General features: G+C 50.9%; 1 protein-coding gene across 1 annotated transcript in view; it reads left to right on the top strand.

The window, feature by feature from the left end:
• LOC144180124 (phosphatidylinositol 4-kinase alpha-like) overlaps window positions 1-9,878 on the top strand; it is a 59,311-nt gene extending 49,433 nt beyond the window's left edge. Inside the window, exons 12-14 of the mRNA XM_077708518.1 lie at window positions 6,402-6,692; window positions 7,117-7,428; window positions 7,736-9,878. Of these exons, the coding sequence (XP_077564644.1) occupies window positions 6,402-6,692; window positions 7,117-7,428; window positions 7,736-8,182 (1,050 nt within the window). The 3' untranslated portion in view covers window positions 8,183-9,878. The remainder of the gene's footprint in view (window positions 1-6,401; window positions 6,693-7,116; window positions 7,429-7,735) is intronic.
• Window positions 9,879-19,622: the final 9,744 nt, after the last annotated feature.

Consider the following 19,622-nt stretch of genomic DNA (forward strand, 5'->3'; position numbering starts at 1 on the left):
CGGCCGTTGCCATTTCAAATTCCACCTCGCCCACTAGCTGCGCGCCCCGGCCCGTTGAAAGCAACTTGCCCCGTTGAAACGAAACGCCGGCGTGAGCACATTATTCTTCTTTTGCTTGAAAGCCATTCCAAGCAACATTGTCGCGTCGGCGGCCCTCGTTGACCAACTGGTCATAGTTCTGGCGGAAGAAAAATAATAGATCTTAGTCTGGTCGCATATGAAGTCTATCTCTCTGCCTTATCCAGTGTATTTCACGGCGTCTATCCCCCGTTGCTGGTTTAGGTGTGCACGGGCTAGGGCTGAAGTGAGGGGCATGCATGCACAGCAGGACTTAATGCCGCTACCGATGAAGATACCCGTTGTGGTGGTGGGAGATTTAAACGTGGCAGTCTTGTGGCTCAACGCGACCAGTCACCTGTCATCCGCAATCGAGCGGTTTGGGTCTGGGTAGGTGTGTTGCACGGACAATGAGATGTCTACGACTGGGCAGCGAAAGGGACAGCTACGTGTGTGTCCACTACTATAGAGGTCGAAGCCCTCGAGGTGTTAACTCACTATGGCACGGACGCATGTCGCTCGCTCGGAGGAAGATGAGCGGAAACTTAGAAAGCGTCAGCCCGAGCAGAAGGGTAAATGGGCGCGAAAACCACGGAAAGCCGCCGCCGCTGCCGCCTCAAGTTCCAGCTGGTTGTGTAGCTGTGAACCCCTCCCGGATGAACAGCAACTGGCCCGCTTCAACGCCTACGTTGGCCAATATCACTCGTGCAGCTTTAAGGGCTTTCAGAGCGACATCTTCGACGGTATCTCACTTCTAAGCAGCCGCTCATCACCGGTTGTTGGTTTATGCGTGCACGGGTTGGGAGAGCCGAAAGCGGAGGGGACGCGCAGATATAGGTTTCATTCCCTTACTGATGACATGTCCGTTGTGTCGGCGTGAGGTTCAACGTCGCCGTCAAACAGCCCAATGCGACGGTTCGGTGTCATCTGCGGTAGAGTGGATTGGGTTGGCGCGTTACGCAACCGGTAAGATGCCTACGACGCGGGAGGCACACAGCTCTACGTTTGTCCGCTAGGATAGAGCTCGGGTCTCTTCCTAATTTCATTCGGGTAATATGCTAGGAAGTATGCTCAGTCGTAAATTACAAACACGTGTTTTCTTTCGTGCACTCCGTGGAGGGCGTGCTGCTTTGAAGGTCATCTTTTTTCACAGACTGGAAGGGCACTAATTTTTTTTTATAAGTCGTCTCCGATTTATACTTGCCGTTTTGGTTCTGGCAGCAATGTACCTCTATTGTCATATAATTCCATAGGGCAATTGTGAAATCAATACACACTACTTGGCCCGCTTTATATTGTAGGACTTGTTCCGCAAGGACTGTCGTACTCGAACCAATTCAATTTAGTCACCACTAAAAATTTCTATTCACTGGTGTGTTCTCCAGGATGGCCGTAAATTTCATTACTTCTCCTCCTCTAGGAATGCGCCACCGTGTACCGTGTAGCCGTGAGGCACGAGGCATACTCCGGTGTCCAAACTATGTACAGTTATGTCCACGAATATTTACAGAGCATATACAAGACAACAGAGCGTAGCACGCAGTGAGGCTTAGAAGCTTGCCGGGGTCTATAGACGGCGCCGCGGGACTCTACCCGCGACCTGCAGCAAGTTCGAAAGCAAAAGCCCGGGCTCGACATAAATACCCTCGGTGAGGGAAGGGGAAACGTTGAAGAAAACAAGAAACAGCAAGGCTGGGTACAATATTCTCCAACCGAGCAAGGTGCGTTCGGAGAGCGGCCATACATGGTGGTCGCCGCCCAACTTGTCAAAGAAAGCCGCTCCTTTTTGTTCCAGGTTGGACACGACCCTGTGTCTGCGTCGTGGGGGGCAGCCGCAGGGCGTAGCGTTTCCCCGTCGCAGTTTTCTCGCCCCTCAAAATCGCACTGCCCGCAATCCCCGTCTTTCTTCCCACGTTTACGCCTCCCCCTGCCGCGAAAGCCCTCTCCTAGAGCTGGAGCACGGCCGCTTGATGGAAACAAGGTCTGGCCAGCCGAATGCGCCTCTTTACACACAGTTAGGGTCCCTAACACACAGTGTACTTACGCTGCCCTCTGTCGTGAGCCTCCGGAAATGTCCCATCATCGCTCTCTGTCTGAGTCTGCCATTCCTCACAGAGGGGGCGATGCTATCGTTACATGAGCGCTTCGCAGCAAGCCCAGCTGGTTCTTTCCTCGGCAGTTTCTCGAAATTGTACCCCTTGTCGCGTAACAGCTGATCCGACCTGTTCGAGAATAGGAACCTGTATTCCGGAAGAAGTTGTGGGGATACTGCCGCCTGCGTGACAAGTTCACCAAACGGACCTCCGATGCTGACCTTAGCAATCGGCAGGCGCACATTTCGTGCTGTCACCGCCGGCTTCACCCAAACACACTGCCCCGTCAGCTGATCCGGTTCAACGTACGAAGGGTGGATCATGTCTACTGTCGCCGCGGAGTCGCCGAGAACTCGGCACGGTTTACCGTTGACCATTAGCTCACGTGCGTACGGCTCTAGAAACTGCCTGCTGTCCTCACTCTGATCTAGCACATGAAAGACGAGTTTTCCCTTCTTCCAACTCGCAGCGAAATGTCCCGTCTCGCCGCAGTTGTAACACGCAGCCTGTCTGCGCGCTTCAAAAGCTTTGTTTCTGCGCTGCTCATCGGCGTCTTCTGCTCTCTTTTCGTTTTCGTGGCCACTTTCTCTATCCCCGAAAAGGACTTCCCTTGCTCCACCGTCTTCCTGGGGAGCTCTGCCTTTCGCCCCTGACTTATCAGGCCTCGGCCTGAACTCTTTTTGGCCGTCTTTCGGCCGTGCGACGAACTCGTCGGCTAGCTGAGCTGCATGATCCACAGTATTTACCCCTGGCCTATCTTGCACCCAGAGTCTCAGGTTTTCTGGAAGACGGCGGTAAGACTGCTCAAGACCGAAGCACTCAACTACCTTGTCGTGCTCTCCGAAAGCATTTGCCTCTTTGAGCCACTCTTCCACATTAGCCCTCAGCTTGTAGGCGAACTCCGAGTACGATTCGCCCTTAGCTTTCTCGGCTTCACGGAATTTTCGGCGAAACGCCTCTGCTGACAGCCTGTGCTTACGCAGGAGGCTTGACTTGACTTTCTCGTAGTCCCCCACCTCCTCCTTTGGCAAGCGGGCCATCACGTCGGATGCCTCACCTGGCAAAAGCGTAAGCAGCTTTTGCGGCCATGAGTCTCGGCTAAACTGGGCCCTCTCACACGTACGCTCGAAGTTGACCAAAAAAAGACCGATGTCTTCTCCTACCTTTTAAGGTCGCATTAGGTCACACATTCGTAATGTAGGTCGCTCAGTCACCGCAGACTGCACGCTTGGTGCATTGCTGTCACTCTCACGCCTAGGTCGAGACGCCTTGACGTCTAGACGCTTCATTTCCAGCTCATGCTGTCACTACCGTTCTCGTTCCTGTTTTTCCTCGCGTTCCTCACGCTGGCGCTAAGCCTCTGCAGCCTGACGTTTAGTGGTCTCCATGCCATGTCATTGATCAGCTCAATGCACTCAGACAGCTCGTCATCGTCAGCACCAACAGTGAGTTTAGCCTGTATCAGCTCTGGCTTTCTCAGCGCGCCCGTAACATCCAAGCGCAACTCTTTTGCAAGCTCCAACAACTGCGGTTTTTTCAACGCTTTCACATTCATGGCCGGTCTAGAGTTACTGCTTTCCCACTGCTCCAAAAATGTTTTGTGCGAATAACCCACGCTACAAAAACACACGCCCTACCAGCTCTCCTCAGGAGCCTGGTAAAACTCAGTGAAGAAAGTCCCGCATTCGCCATTGACCGCCGTGAATTCTGCGAAGTCCGAAGCCGCCTTGACGTCAGTGGTGTTGGATCTCGCACCGCTGGCTCCAGGTGTTACGAAGTTGCCATCCCATCGCTGCCAACCAGTTGTTGCGACCGGGTGGGCCGAGCCGAGCTCTGTCGCCTCCGGCATACGTGTGGTAGCGTGGTGAAGCGAGTGGCCAGCCGCTGTTGCAGCCGTGAAGTCCAAAAGCCATAGGCTAACGTAACTGTTAATTTCATAGCGAGAGGTGAGCCGAAGCCAAAAAAACAATGCCCCGACGGGCCAGGTAACAGTACAGGAGTCGAGCAGAGTGACAGCATGGATTCGCTTGTCAAACAGGAATGGGTTACAGCGCTTCGGCAGCTCTATTTATACCCAAAAGCAGTAACGATCAAAATGCCAACAAGAGGCAACACGCCACGAACGACACAGACACACACAACGCTCTTTCCAGAGTTCGTGAGCAGTCGATAGCATCGGCGCACGTTGAGCCCGAGAGAGGAGAGAGAGAGAGAGAGAGGAGGACTCCGCTGCGATCGCCGGCCTCTGTGTCCTTGAAGAGCGTTGAGACGAGCCTCGCCGGCAGCCGCCGAAGTTTTGAAACGAAGATCCAGGCTTGTCCCGGCATTAAAACATGAGTCACCGACACGGTGGGTCTTGTTTTGGAAGGCGCACGTAGTGGCTTCGCCGCACAGCCGAGGAGTGATGCGGAAAGTACGGCAGCGGGCCGATTCGTAACAGCGGTAAATTTAAAATGATTTAAGCAAACCTTTGGTGTCTTTACCTTGGAAGGAGCGCGACCAAAGAGGAACAACATGAGAGGGGAGCGGGAAAGGGAAGGGAGGCATTTACTTGGCAAAAGTCGATAAAGACTATCGTCTTTTGTCGACATTTACAACGAAAGCAGCAGATACGCGGCCAATTTTTTCGTTTGCGGCCGATGTTTTTTAAACTGAGTTCACCATTTTTGGGCCGTAACGTTCACTGCTCCACGAGCGAGTTCGCAGAACGCGCGCAGACTTACGCGCTAGCGAGTTTTCATTGGCGTGCTGCTGCCACAAGCACCGACTGCTTGCGGGCAGTGGGCACAGGCCAGAATCAGCAGGCCCTTGGCCTGGTGCGAACACTCTTTTTACGATACAGGTATGAGTGAGGCAAGCTCCGAATATGCGGGAAAAGCGCATGGCATTTGACCGTCTTCGGTGACGCGGAGGGTGTTCATCCACTGCGTAGGCCTCGGCTAGTGATTGCAAGCCGTCCTGGGAGGCTTATTTTGGGCATTTTACATCCGTCAAGGGGCAGAAGCGCGGTACGACGATTACTGAGATATCGAGAATGCCCATCCAACGATGCCGTCAGATTCCAAGCATGTTTTTTTACAGCACCGAAACCGAAACTTGTTTGAATGCTAACCTTGGACATCGTCCAATCACGGTTCGTCTCCTCCCGTCGTCACAGCCTTTAGTTGGTGCGGCCGCCACAGACCGCGCATGGTAGCTTTTCTTCTTTCCTGCTTTATAAAATAATTACCGACTTATCAACCGGATAAACGATGAAAAGTGTGGTAATTTGAGGCTGTCCACGCAGTGCAAGCAAAACCGGGAGCTTGACAAATTCACTTCAGTGTCCCTTTAATGTTGGAATGGCGTGGTATGATCTGCTTGTTATTACTCGACGTGTATTTCTGCACTATTGTTGGTAATTATTTCATAGCTTCTGTACTTAGTCTGTACGGCCCTCTTTGACGCATGTGTTACCGGTGTTTCCGCGGCTTAAGATGGAGCGAAAGGCAGGGACGCCTTATCAGTGAAAGTGATCCCCCCCTCCACCCCCAGTGATAGCAGGGGAGCACTCATTGTATGTCCCCCCGCAGGCATTGTACGCTCTGCGCATCACAGAAGCCACTGCCCCTTTGTTCGTCTTGGCGGCAACAAAAGCCGACCCACCCTTGGTTTTCGCTGAGGAGAGGGAAGACGGCGAGGGGGCACGAGAGGGGCAATTGCTAACATGTGCATATCAGAGGAGGGATTTTGAACACGAGGGGAAATAGCCAGTTTATATTGAGAGTGGGATTTTGGTACAGGCAAAACGCGTTCGGGTCGTTTCGTGGTCCGCCCAACTGCAGTGCGACGACCTCCATGGTGGAGCGTTGCAATCGCCGTATTTAGTTTTGCTGATTCTGTGTGCTGGAGCTTCGATTGTAAGAAAGTGTCAGTGAAACGGTCGGATTCCAATCCAAGTAAAGTTAAACAGAATTTTAAGCGCGTATTGTGCAGTCACTCGGAGTGGAGGCACATATTTGGAGGCACCTTTTTGAACCGAAGCAACCGCTACGTTGCACCGCCTAGAAGCGTTTGCCTAGATTTGCTAGTCCCACACACTATCCCAAGTGTTTTCGTTCTAGCGGTGGCAAATTTGGTTCGGTAGACAGAGGCACAGGGAAACCCACCCATCCAAAGTGTTATTCAACTGGCCTCGTGTGGTAGGCGTACTGCGGGAAAGAGGGCCGCGGTGGCCTTTTCCTCACCCTGCTCTTGACGTCACACGTGCAGGGTCCCCTTCGCAAGCAGGCCTGCCTGAGCGAGTTGGCCAAGATCAGGGTCCTGCAGGGCTCGTACCTCCCCTCGAGCCCCGAGGCAGTGATCGTGGACCTCGACTACAGTTCGGGCGCGCCCATGCAGAGCGCCGCCAAGGCGCCCTTCAGGGCCCGCTTCAAGGTTCGCACGGTGGGCATCCAGAAGGTGCAGGAGATCGCCACCTCCGGGTTTGAGGAGTTCAGGGACTCCGAGTTCTTCGCCCAGCAGGGCCTCGAACAGGAGCACTGGCTGGCGGCCATTTTCAAGGTCGGTGGACAGTTCTTTACGCCCCGCTGCTCTCCCCCAATTCTCCCACTTTATACCTAGCTAGAGCTCTTCTTCGGAAGGGAATCAGCTCGAACTTATACAGAAGAAGCCAAGAAGTACAGGACAGATCCATGGCCCTGTAGTGGTTTTGAGGGGTTCGGCTAAGTTTGCAAGCTGATTCAGTTCGGAATATGTGCTAAATCGCTCAGATCAGAGTCATTCTGGCTGGAGGTGAAAGGAACTCGTCAAAGCGAGTTACAGCTCATGACCACTTCTGCTGCTCAAGAATACCTAGCGCCCCTGCAGTCGTATACGCAGGGAATTTTTGTGAACTCATTATTGGCGTCTTTTTCTCAGCTGGAATTCTGTCGTAGCATAGTGTGTGCCCTCTTCCAAGGCGTCGTCCGTTCATTGCTCCGCGCAGGTTGGCGACGACGTGCGGCAGGACATGCTGGCGCTGCAGGTGATCTCGCTCTTCAAGAAAATCTTGGCCGTGGCCGGCATCGACGCGTACCTGTTTCCGTACCGCGTGGTGGCCACGGCCCCCGGCTGCGGCGTCATCGAGTGTGTGCCCAACACGGCCTCGCGCGACCAGCTGGGCCGGCGCACGGACATCGGCATGTACGAGTACTTCCTGCAGAAGTACGGCGACGAGAGCACGCGCCGCTTCCAGGAGGCCCGCCGCAACTTCATCAAGAGCATGGCCGCCTACAGTGTCACTATGTTCCTCCTGCAGGCAAGTTCTTCGTTCCTTCCTTCCACTTTTAAGTTATTTTTAATCAAATAGCCGTGCATCGGCGTCTGCCGTGCTATCCTAAATTCCCGTTGTCTGCAACCCACTCCGCGAACCTCCGAAACAAAACATGAAGGAGCACGCGGGCAAGTGCAGAGCCACGCGGCATTCATTACAGTTCAAAACTTATGGCACGTGTTGATTGAGCTCACCATGCTCCGATTTGGCAGTGCAGTGATGCTCGGAATCTCTAGCTGCCTCCCCGAGGGTATTGCCCTCATCGCTCTTTCTGCGGGGGCTGGGCACCCAGGTGAAAGACCGGCACAACGGCAACCTGCTCCTGGACGAGGATGGCCACATCATCCACATCGACTTCGGCTTCCTCTTCGAGAGCTCGCCCGGCGGCAACATGGGCTTCGAGCCGGACATCAAGCTCACCGAGGAGATGGTCATGATCATGGGCGGCAAGCAGGAGTCCGAGCCGTTCCGCTGGTTCACCGAGCTCTGCGTGCGCGTCTTCCTGGCCGTGCGGCCGTACCGGGAGGACGTGGTCACGCTCGTCTCACTCATGCTCGACACCGGCCTGCCCTGCTTCCGCGGACAGACGCTGCGCCTGCTGCGCCAGAGGTTCGCGCCGGAGGCCACGGAGCGCGAGGCCGCCGCCTTCATGATCAAGACCATCAACGACTCGTATCTCAACATCCGCACCAGGACGTATGACATGATCCAGTACTACCAGAACGAAATCCCTTACTGATGCACGCGATGGTCACCCTGGAATGCTACAGGGTCTGTCTGGGATTACTTACGACGCAGTTCGCGCGCTCCATCTTCCACTGAACTATTTTGACGGGAATTCTTATATATGTACGATCGCGGGACGCAAACTTTTCTAACCTGATGCGTTTGGCTTCCCACTTAGCCCAACGCTTCTGCCGCCCTTGAGCACCGCCAAATGACCTGGCGCCCTGCCATTGGTGCTGACCATATAGACGAGTGCGTGAGCGGCGTAAAAATGCATTGACAGCTTTTTATTTTATACTTGTCTTTTTTACTTTTATCTCATGTTTATTTCTGTATCATGGGTGCATCTAAGGCTACCAATTTTGGCCAAAGACACATCTTTCTCGCATTTTTCTCTAGACAGGTGATTCGGGCGATAAAAACCTTGTGCGTGCCATGTGTACTGCCATCAGAATCCACAACTTTCGCCCAGCACTAGTGTTTTTGATCGCTGAAACATTGGCGATAGGCTCCTGTTATTGAAGCGTTCTCAGATATTGTACTCAAGCGTCTGATTTGCGCTTGAAAAAATGGGCTAGCTTGCCTGAGACCTGGACACACCCAATGCTTCGCCAAGCTGTGCTTTTGTTTCGGCTAACACTGTCTAGTTCGATATTGGCTCTAGATTCAGCAAAAGGTGCAGAAATCCAGCTAGCAACCCCATATTACCACGACGTTCAACTGCTAGCAAAACGCTAGATATTTTTCGTAGCCACAATCATCCCCTACAGGTTAAAAAATGGCGGCGCCCAGCGCACGATGTACATTCTTGTCTGTATCCAACACCGACACAAGTATATCAGGCCAGAAGGCGAGGAACCCTGATTCGTCAGTTTAAACTAAGCTGATTGGTAGGTTCACAAACGGATGTGACGTAGTTATGCTGCCGTTTCTTTTTTGCTTGTTTTTTTTTCAATAGCGCTGACGTTGCATGCAAGTGCTTCCAGCATGAAAAATAGTCCTTGCTGCTCTGTATGCGTGTTCTCACATCTTAAAAACATGCTTCAACACGAGAGGAACGTGCAGCGCACAACTTGGATGCCGAGGTTGTAGTGCTGCAGTTTTCGGCGCCGCTGGAGGTAAGAAAGCGGACAAGTTCGCAAGACGCTTTGTGTAGTGCTCTGGGTTAGTTTACTATCGTACGAAGTGTCCATGAGTAGCTCTGAATGCATTTATATGTAGATATGCAACGCAATGTGATACATGTTTCACTCTGCTAAATACAACCACACGGCATGCCTTGGCTTTCACAAAGCTTTTTTTTTTTTTTTTTTTGCTTAGCACGTCAGGACGAGTACCCTACCCAGTTCACACCCACCACGTTTGTTATGATCGTACTAGAGTGCGAAATATTGTTATGGTGTCTCAATTCGAGCGTGTAATGTATCCTAGCATGAAAGGCGCAAGAAAGCCTAATTTTTGTCGGTTCAGACGCGAAGCAGCACAAAAATTCGCACAGTTGCTGTCACATGTAAATATTCATCCCTAATGCTGCTACTGCATTTGACTCACTATAGAAAGTTGAACTGTTGTGTATTAGCTCTAATGCTAATAGTAGCCCCGCATGCAGAGGCGTTACACGCAACGCATATTCTGCCTTATGACTTGCAGTCATCGGCTGTCAAGAGGCAGCATACTGTCTTGTGTTTATAGTGTCGCAGTTACGTGTAATAAAAATTACGATTGTGCTGGGGCCCTGCCTAGAGCATCCATGTACTACTACTTTTCTTGCCGTTGCAGATACTATACAAGAAAGGCCAGTGCTTCTGCTTAGTGAAACAGCTGCCTCTTTCACTTAGCAGAAGCACTCCTTGGATGTGTTCAGCCAGGTCAAAAGTGGCTGAACTCAGCCAGGCGATGGAAAGAAGCACGTTTGATAAGTGGGAACCTGTAAGACTGACAAGACATGTCTCTGACATAAGTTTTACCAAGGGCATTATTTACACCTCCAGGGCTTCTCTTTAGGCGTCACATCAAAAGCACCACCATGGGTACAATAGAGGTATGGCTCCGACTGAAAGAGCAGAAATCGCAAAGGAGCTTGAGGAAGGTGTGCCCATCAGCACCATTATGAACAGGATCAGTGCAAGCTTATCCGAAAAGACGAGGACATAACTTCTCCACAGAATACAGAGCACAAGCAGTTTCACAACATTAGGTCACCCATTTTTCTCCGGAACGGTGCCATCCTAATGGTGCAACTAGTGTGCACATGTGGGTGAGAGCCATGAAGATCAAAGATGAGCCAGTTGTATGAGCAGCAGGGGAAGCAATAGAAAAACAACTTTCAACGAGGACGATTTTTGCTTTGAAGAAAATGTAAAGGAAATGGGCGTAGTATTGTGTGCAAAAGATGGAATCAGAAAAAAAAAAACAAGGCAATGCTGCATACAGTAATTGAAACGGTACTTTTGTGTGGCCGGCAAGAAATCGCGCTTAGGGCGACAGAGATTCTGGCAGACTTGCACTAGAAGAACCCGCAAAAAACGACGAAAACTTTAGAGCACTGTTACGCTACAGCGCGAGCGGGGGGGGGGGGGGGGGCGATTAGATTCTTGCTGAGCACATAGAAACGTCTGGTGTAAATGCCTTCAACACAAGCCCAACGATTCAAAATGAGCTGATTGCGATAATCGGCAAGCAAATTCAAGATGGAATCGTTCAGGCTGTGAACAAGTCTGAATTTTGCTCCGTTCTCGCCGATGACACAAGTGATGGGACACAAACTGAACAGTTCTCGCTGTGCGTACGGTATGTGGAGCTTGGAACTATGGACATCAAAGAAGATTTTCTCGCCCTCGTACCAATTTCAGATCTCAGTGGATCAGGTCTGGCGGAAACGTTGAAAACCGAGCTTGTTCGCCTCGGTTTAGATCTTCAAAGCATGAGAGGTCAAGGCTATGATGGAGCCGCCGTCATGAGTGGTTCATTTCGTGGAGTGCAGGCCCTGATTCGTGAAGTGCATCCTTTATCAGTGTACACGCACTGCTCTTCACATTCGCTAAAATTTTGCTTGAACGATGCATCTAAGGTAAGCGACATCCGAAATGTTTTCGCAACGATTGTTGAAGTTTGCACATATTTCAGAAGCTCATCGAAAAGAACCGACGTTCTCAAGAAGCACCTCGAATCTTCTTCGCGCGCATTTTCACGCCTTCATAAGTACAGCGAGACTAGGTGGGTTGAGCGGCACGAAGCCGTGATTCTCTTCAGTGAAGCGTTGCCTGACATTGTCCAGTCGCTGGAAATACTTATGGAAAGTGAAACGGAGAAATGCGACTGCTTCCGCACTTCACACTCGTCTGTGCAGCTTCAACTTTCTCGTCTCCCTCGCAGTGAGCGAAAGGTTTTTGAGTCTAGCGCTTCGTTTGTCCCAGTACCTGCAAGGCAATTTCGTCGACATGAGCGTCGCCCTCGAGCATATCGACTTGGTGCTGTAACAGCTTAGTGACATCAGAAAAGATGTCAATGATCAGTTCAAGGAGATTTTCGATTCATGTGAAGCAACGGCGAGAGGATTCGGCGTTCAGCCACAGATTCCCAGAAAAATCGCTTCACAGAAGTACAGAGAAAACCAGAGAGAATATTCTTCTCCGGAAGAATATTACAGACGGACTTGTTTTATCCCGTATTTGGATGATCCGCAGTCTGCATTGAACGAGCGCTTTACTGCTCACAGGGCGATGTTGAAGAGTCTTCAACTCGTGCTACCGAATTACACCGCCGAGAGCAGCTTTGAGTCGTTACAGCCGGCAGTAGAATTCTACATGGCGGACATGGAACCTAAAAATCTCCGGGTGATCAAGGCGGAGTGGGAAAAAATTCCCCGCATTTCCCCGAGGGGAAGAATGTGAAAGTGCGAATGCAGGAGTTGAATTTGCGTGGTTCGGTAATGTTCGCGAAAGAGAGTCACACACACACACACAACTACAAAGAAAGAAAGGTGCATTTATTCACAGACACCTATTCGTGTTGTCGTTGTACTTGATTGGTAGAGCGGATCTCAGCTTTGAAATTTCGTGTCAGTACTCCTTTAAGCGGGTGCATTAGCCCTTCTCACGCCCGATTCCTTGCCAATCCCCCACGTGGGTATGTGCCATGCACAGACACCTATTTGTGTTGTCGTTGTACTTGATTGCTAGAGCGGATCTCAGCTTTGAAATTTCGTGTCAGTACTCCTTTAAGCGGGTGCATTAGCCCTTCTCACGCCCGATTCCTGGCCAATCCCCCACGTGGGTATGTGCCATGTCAGCGGCTAGGCAGCGCGCGCCCATCTCCCCCCGTTGCCAAGGAAGACGAGGAGATTCCTGGCCAATCCCCCACGTGGGTATGTGCCATGTCAGCGGCCAGGCAGCGCGCGCCCATCTCCCCCCGTTGCCAAGGAAGACGAGGAGCGCGCGCACCCGCAGCTGTTGCTATGTGGACGGATGGCGGTCACCGGAATTCAGGGTCGCTTATAAAGTGCATTCGCACTTAATATTGAAGCAGAAGTGGCAAGCAACACATCCAGAAGAGCTGCCAAGGTATGCGACCGAGGCCATGAAGCAGTGCAACACCAACCTGTTCCCGAATATCAGTACTCTCCTCAGGATACTTGCTACACTTCCTGTCACCACAACGACAGCTGAGAGAAGCTTTTCGACGTTGAAGCGCCTTAAAGGGACACTGAAGTGATATGCAAACATTGCGGGATTACTAGCGCAAATTGTAGCCCGGAGTCCCCAGGCCATGTTTCGACCACTCTGGGCGCGTTTACGCGATTTTATTTAGTAGAAAAATTAATTCGAAAATGCTGACCTCCTCTCTTTACGCTCGCCCATTTTCTGTGGCGTTTTCGTGTGACGTCGGGAGGAGCCGAGCTCGCAATTGGCTGCGCTGCTGCACGGCCCCCCGGCCTTCAGACAGTCAGTCGGCCCAGCGTTTCGTCCGCCGGCCGCCGACGGGTCGTCGCAATTCGTTCGCTCAGTTGAAACGAATCCAAGACACGTTTGTGAATGGAAGAATGTGCCTTTCTTTACTTGGTTAGTTTGTACACTGTATCTAGCTCCAAGTCAAGGTCGCTTCACACGAGCGCTGCACAAGCGCACATGCGACGCTTCGTTGACTGGTACGCCAGGACGAAAATATAAGGCATCTTGAAGGCGGGAGAGGAGTCAGCGAAGTCAATATAGGTACTAAGGAAACAAAATCAACTGATATTTTTACCGTACAGCGTAAAACTAGGGTGCGGGAAGCACTTTTTTGCGCTGGGCGAACAATCACAGCGGCCAGCAGCACGACTACGTATGTAAAGGAAAGTTTGACATCCACCTAAATGCAGCCATACGGCTACAAAGGAAAGCTATACAGCTTTCTCGGAAACTTCGCAGTTGAAGAAAAATTCGTCCTGGTCCAGGATCAGGACGAATTTTTCCTGGACCAGGACCAGGACGAATTTTTCCTGGACCAGGACCAGACGAATCCTGGACCAGGACGAATTTTTCTTCAACTGCCAAGTTTCCGAGAAAGCTGTATAGCTTTCCTTTGTAGCCGTATGGCTGCATTTAGGTGGATGTCAAACTTTCCTTTACAGAAACTTACTCCACCTTGGGGATTTCCCCTAAATCTGGTCGATTAACGACTACGCATCTGCGAACGCTTTTCCGTCTAAATAAATGCAGTTGCTAGACGTGCGATATTGTGGAAACATGGAAGATGCTTACTGCACGAGCGCAAAACAACAGTCCCCTAAGCTGCTTGGAATGCTAAAAATAAATAAAAGTGTAAACTGGTTATACATTATATACCTCATATTTCCGAAGTCGGCAGCGCTCGCCCGTGGCTGTAGTGCCTATTTTAGGCACTATACCGTGGATGCTCGCACAGTGCGAGAGTACTTCATTGAAAGCGTTGCTTATATAAGAGAAGTTTATCGAGTCAAGCCTGAAGAGCTTGAGTGGTTACCCATTCTGGATGTTCTAGCGCAAGATGTTTTAAGCCACTCCCTTCTGCCGATTGGTGGCTGGAGCTAGTAATTTGTGTACTGATGCGTGTTGTGTTGTCGCCAAGCAGGCAATAAAGAAAAAAAAAAAATACCGTGGCCGAGTGGTTTGGAGCGCTAGGTGTGTCAGCGGAAGTATTTTGCTAGTCACAAGTTCGAATCCCCGCGGGTACGTCCTTTTTTTTTTTTACAAGTTAACGTTTTCGTTTTCCGCCGATGTTTTCTATACTGAGTTCACCTTTGGGGGGAGGGGGGGGCGCAACGTTTATTGCTCCACGAACTAGTTCACAGAACGCGCGCAGGCTTGCACTGGCGCGCTAGCGAGTTCTCGTTGGCGTGATGTTGCCATAAGCACCGACTGCTTGCGGGCAGTGGGCATAGGCCAGAATCAACAGACCCTTGGCCTGGTGTGCGAACACGCCTTTTACGATACAGGCATGAGTTAGGCAAGCTCCAAATATGGGGGAAAAGCACATGGCATTTGAGCGTCTGCGGGGACGCGGAGGGCGTTCATGCACTGCTTAGGCCTCGGCTAGTGGATGCTACGATTCCAAGCCGTCCTGGGAGGCTTATCTTATGCATTTTACAGCCGACAACATGGCAGAAGCGCGGTACGATGATTACTGAGATATTGAGAATGCCCATCCAACAACGCCATTGGTTGTGTTTTACAGAACCGAAACCAAAACCGAACCTTGTTTGATTGCTAACCTTGGGCATTGTCCAATCACGGTGCCCCCTCCTCCCAACGTCACAGCCTTAGTAGGTGCAGCCGCCGCAAACCGCGCATGGTAGTTTTAAGTGCGAATGCACTTTATAAGCGACCCTGAATTCCGGTGACCGCCGTCCGTCCACATAGCAACAGCTGCGGGTGCGCGCGCTCCTCGTCTTCCTTGGCAACGGGGGGAGATGGGCGCGCGCTGCCTGGCCGCTGACATGGCACATACCCACGTGGGGGATTGGCCAGGAATCTCCTCGTCTTCCTTGGCAACGGGGGGAGATGGGCGCGCGCTGCCTGGCCGCTGACATGGCACATACCCACGTGGGGGATTGGCCAGGAATCGGGCGTGAGAAGGGCTAATGCACCCGCTTAAAGGAGTACTGACACGAAATTTCAAAGCTGAGATCCGCTCTAGCAATCAAGTACAACGACAACACAAATAGGTGTCTGTGAATAAATGCATCTTTCTTTCTTTGTAGTTGTGTGTGTGTGTGTGTGATCTCTCTTTCGCGAACATTACCGAACCGCGCAAATTCAACTCCTGCATTCGCACTTTCACATTCTTCCCCTCGGGGAAATGCGGGGAATTTTTTCTTCTTTCGCGCTTTGTAAAATAATTACCGATTTGTCAACCGGATAAACGATGAAAAATGTGCTAATTTGAGACAGTCTACGCAGTGCAAGCAAAAACGGGAGCTTGACAAATTCACTTCAGTGTCCCTTTAAGACCTACCTTCGCAACAGCTCTGTTGAGGAACGCTTCAATGGGTTGGCTTTGATGTCGCTTTACAAAGAGTCCGTTGACGTGAGCAATGTAATTGCAACGTTTACGATTAAGGCATGGAGGCTTGTGTTTTAGGCTCCCGATCTTAAGGCGACAGTGCGGAGGATCACCACATAGCGTTCAAAGCCAGAACGTCGGGTGTAGCTCTCGAGCGTGCTTCAATAAAACTAAAAAAATTCACCCGCATTTCCCCGAAGGGGAGCATGGGGAAGTGCGAATGCACGGGTGATGCTATGAGGGGGAGTTATGTTGAACTGTGTTGGCATTCGCCCGTTAGTTGCATTTAACACCCCCGCGTGATCAAGTGGGGATTCACACACCCCGTTAGTCGTTCTCTGGAAATCTTGGTGAATTAAAGTGTATGTTCGAGGAGATCACACACACACGCAAGTAAAGTGAAACGACAGTATTCTTTATTCAGCACTTGTTGGTGCTGTCGTTGTAGTTGACGGTCATTATGACCGCCTTGTGGTCACTGAAATGTACGGTCAAGAATTGTTGCAAGACCGCGCGTATCAGACAGTTCCTCGCAAAGGCCAGGTCGATGTAGCTGCCGTTGATGGTGGTGGGCGCCTCTAGCGGTAGGCACGTCATGGAGTGGTTGGCGAGCATGTATTCCATCAACCACTCGCTGCCCTTTCGCACGTCCACGTTAAAGTCCCCAAGAACCACGACCGGGTCCGAGGGCTTTACGCGCCTGGCCACACTCTCCATCGCCGCGTCCACGTATTCGACGACGTCGTCGCGCGAGATGTTTGGCGCGAGGTAGAGGGTGACGACCACGATTCCGTCGCCCGAGTACGCGTCGGTGTAGACGGCACTGTACGGCGACTCGTCCCTGACCGGCGAGGTGGACACGGCGTGCGACACGAGGTTCACGTAGACGTGACCGACGAGGTAGACGCCGCAGTACTCGCCCCGACTTCCGCTCCTGGCGAAGCAGCAGTCGTCGATGGGGAAGTGGGAATGCACGGGTGATGCGAAAGAATTCTTCTTGGCCAATTGCCCTAAGTGGGTATGTGCTAAAGAAATTAGGAACTCTTCTTGGCCAATCGCCCTAAGTGGGTATGTGGTGCGGATGGACGGACGGCGGTAGACGCGTGATTCAGGGTCACTTAAGAAGTGCATTCGCACTTAATATATCGCCGTCCGTCCAGTACACTCCGGAGTGTAGAGGCGGTACTTCTTTTTCGACCCCAGACTTACGAACGACTCTCACCAGCACTGTTGCACCTCATTAGCTCGCGCTGATGCATGACCCCACGTGCCCATCATGCCCTGCAGGAGGCACGAGCGAGCATCTCCTGTGGAGTTGTCATGCTTTTGCAGCGCTCCGTGACTCAGCACTTCAGTCCCTCGGCGGACATCGACCTCGCACTTTCCGAGAATGGATCGATCCGCGATCGCACATCGGCCCATCGTACGCACTGCGGCTCTGGCAGGCCTTTCTTCACTGCTTTAAAGAAGGACCTGGCCGCTTCTTCACCGAGCCGGCCTCGGGACCACCCCACCTCAAAGAAGTGACACCGGTCCCCGTCTTCCACCACCTTAACCCACTTTATTTCTGCCGCAGTGGTTTTAACCTGTTATATGCAGAAATAAAAACGTACAAAAAATATTTCGGCTATTCGTCCTTTTATTTTTGGCCCTGAGTAACGTGGTTTTATTTTTATTAGCGGAATTTGTGGAGACATATTGTCCGTATGAAAATATTGCACTATTTGGAAGATTACTTTCCAAACTAAAGATATAAAATAGTAGAATAGTACTTAAAAACTCTAACAATTTACATACTACGATTTTTACGGAAAACAATTTCTGAAAATGGGTTCTTCAAATAGTCAAGGCCTACAGCGAGTGCCCCCCCACCCCCCAAAAAATTATTGGCTACGGGCCTGCTCTTAAAACACAACCGAATTGATATTCGCCAATTTCAAAAACGGAGTCCCATTTGCGGCAAGCAGTGCGCAAAAAGTAGCGTTTCTCTAGCGATTAAATGTCTGTATGTGCTTTGTACGTTTTGTGTTCCCCGCCCTGCAAACCAAACCTTAGCGTATGTTTGCCGTACGACCACTTAATTGCGTCGGGTGCGGGTTACCCTGGAGGTGCTGCTGAACACGTTAATCAAGCCGTGCGAAGTCAGCGTGCAATGGACGTGAAGCTATGCCAAAACAGGCCCAAAACAACGGTCGCTAAAGCAGACGACAAAGCCGTACCGCTGACGCCGCCGCCGCCGGCGAGCAGGCACTTACGCGCGGGGAACGTTGGGTTGAGGCGGTAAATTCGCCGCGCCATCTACAGTGTGCTCCATGAGTGAAACCCTCTGCCCCCCCCCCCTCCCCCTGCCTCCGCCGGGGAGTTTATTGTCCCACACGCCGCGAAAGAACCGTTGGTTGGTAGAAGTTTAAAAAAATAAAAAAAAAACATAACTGAAATTGCGCGTGTCACAAACAGCAACATTTTCGGAGAGATCTTTTTCTGCAACTAAAAAGAACAAAAAGGCAAAGTGAGAACCATGTGTGGGGCACACAAAAAAGCAGTGCAAAAAAAGGGGGAGGGGGTATAGAATTCCGAAGCAATTTCTGAATGGGTGTCTTTGCGTACAAAACTGGAAGCCAAACTAGGAAAGCGAAAGAAATGAGGCGATCACATTCGGAGCTGGAGGAAGCGGGTTCGTATAAAGGTACTCGCAAGCCAATGCAAGGATTCTAAGTTGCCTCTGGAAGCGTTAATTCCAGCAGGTTCCAGGGAGTTGAATTTGTGAATTAAATAAGATTATCTCTATTTCCTGTCCATGGGAGGCTTAGTTTGACATAGTGGCCTGGCGCGACAGCAATGGAGGCTTTATTCGGAGTTTCTGCCCGGTGACCGCTCAGACGTAAGTTTATAAGGTTGATTCGCTTCCCCTATAGTATACTGTTTGTGACACATTGAGCATTCTAACTCATGCACGATGTTGGATGAAATGCACGTAAAACTGGAATTAATCCTGCGAACGTAATTGCTGGCGGTGCGTTTTACAAGGCAGTCTGTCTGCAGGTGCCTGCAAGTCTTGCATCTGGGACGGGAGCAGCTTGCTATAACTGGTTGTTTTGCAGGCTCTGCTTTAGCATGCACTAAAATATCTTTTAGATTCCTATTTCTCCGGTAGGCGACTCTTGGTGCTTCCGGGAACGTCTTTTTTAAGTCGGTCGTTACTGGCTAAAATGGGGTAGTATTTCGTTAGGGAGGGCATTTGAAAATTTAGTTATTAGGGCAGGCGGCCTGGCGCTTTCGTTTTGTCGCTGTTTGTTGAGCACCACGTCCCCCTTGAGATTAGATGCACGTTGGTACGCCTGATCTAGCGAGCTTTTGGGGTGGTTCCTGTTCATAAGGGCGGACTAGAGTCCGTCTAGATGCTTTACGTAGTCACTGTCATCACTGCATACTCTTCGAAGTCTAGTGGCTTGTCTTACAACGATCCCTTGTTTGCAGAGTTTCGGGTGATGGCTTTTATAGTCTAGATACTACTGCCTGTCCGTTCGTTTTCTACAAAGTGTGGTAAGTTTACCGTTGTCTAAAATGACGGTAGTATCAAGGAAGTTCACTTCTCTTTCAGAATGCAGGCATGAGCATTTAATAGTCGGATACGAAGATTGAGATGTGATGTAAACGTCTCTAGAGCCGTGCGTCCATGTTCCCAAATCATGAATATCGTCTATGTAATGGAGGTAAGTCTGAGGTTTATGTGGAAAAGAGTTTGATAGGGTGGCTTCAAGTTGCCCCATGAAAATATTGGCATAGGTCGGCGCGAAAGGATCGGAGTACCCATGCAAAAAACTTTGAAGAAGTAATACAAGTCAAATTCAAAATAATTGAGAGTTGAAAACTAGTTTTAATAAAGTTATGCACACTTATGGCGCATGTTGGTGTGGGTTCTGTGATACAGC

This window comes from Haemaphysalis longicornis, unplaced genomic scaffold (genome assembly GCF_048455015.1).
Source record: "Haemaphysalis longicornis isolate Haplotype H1 unplaced genomic scaffold, Haemaphysalis longicornis Haplotype H1 scaffold_4, whole genome shotgun sequence".
Classification (NCBI taxonomy): Eukaryota; Metazoa; Arthropoda; class Arachnida; order Ixodida; family Ixodidae; genus Haemaphysalis; species Haemaphysalis longicornis.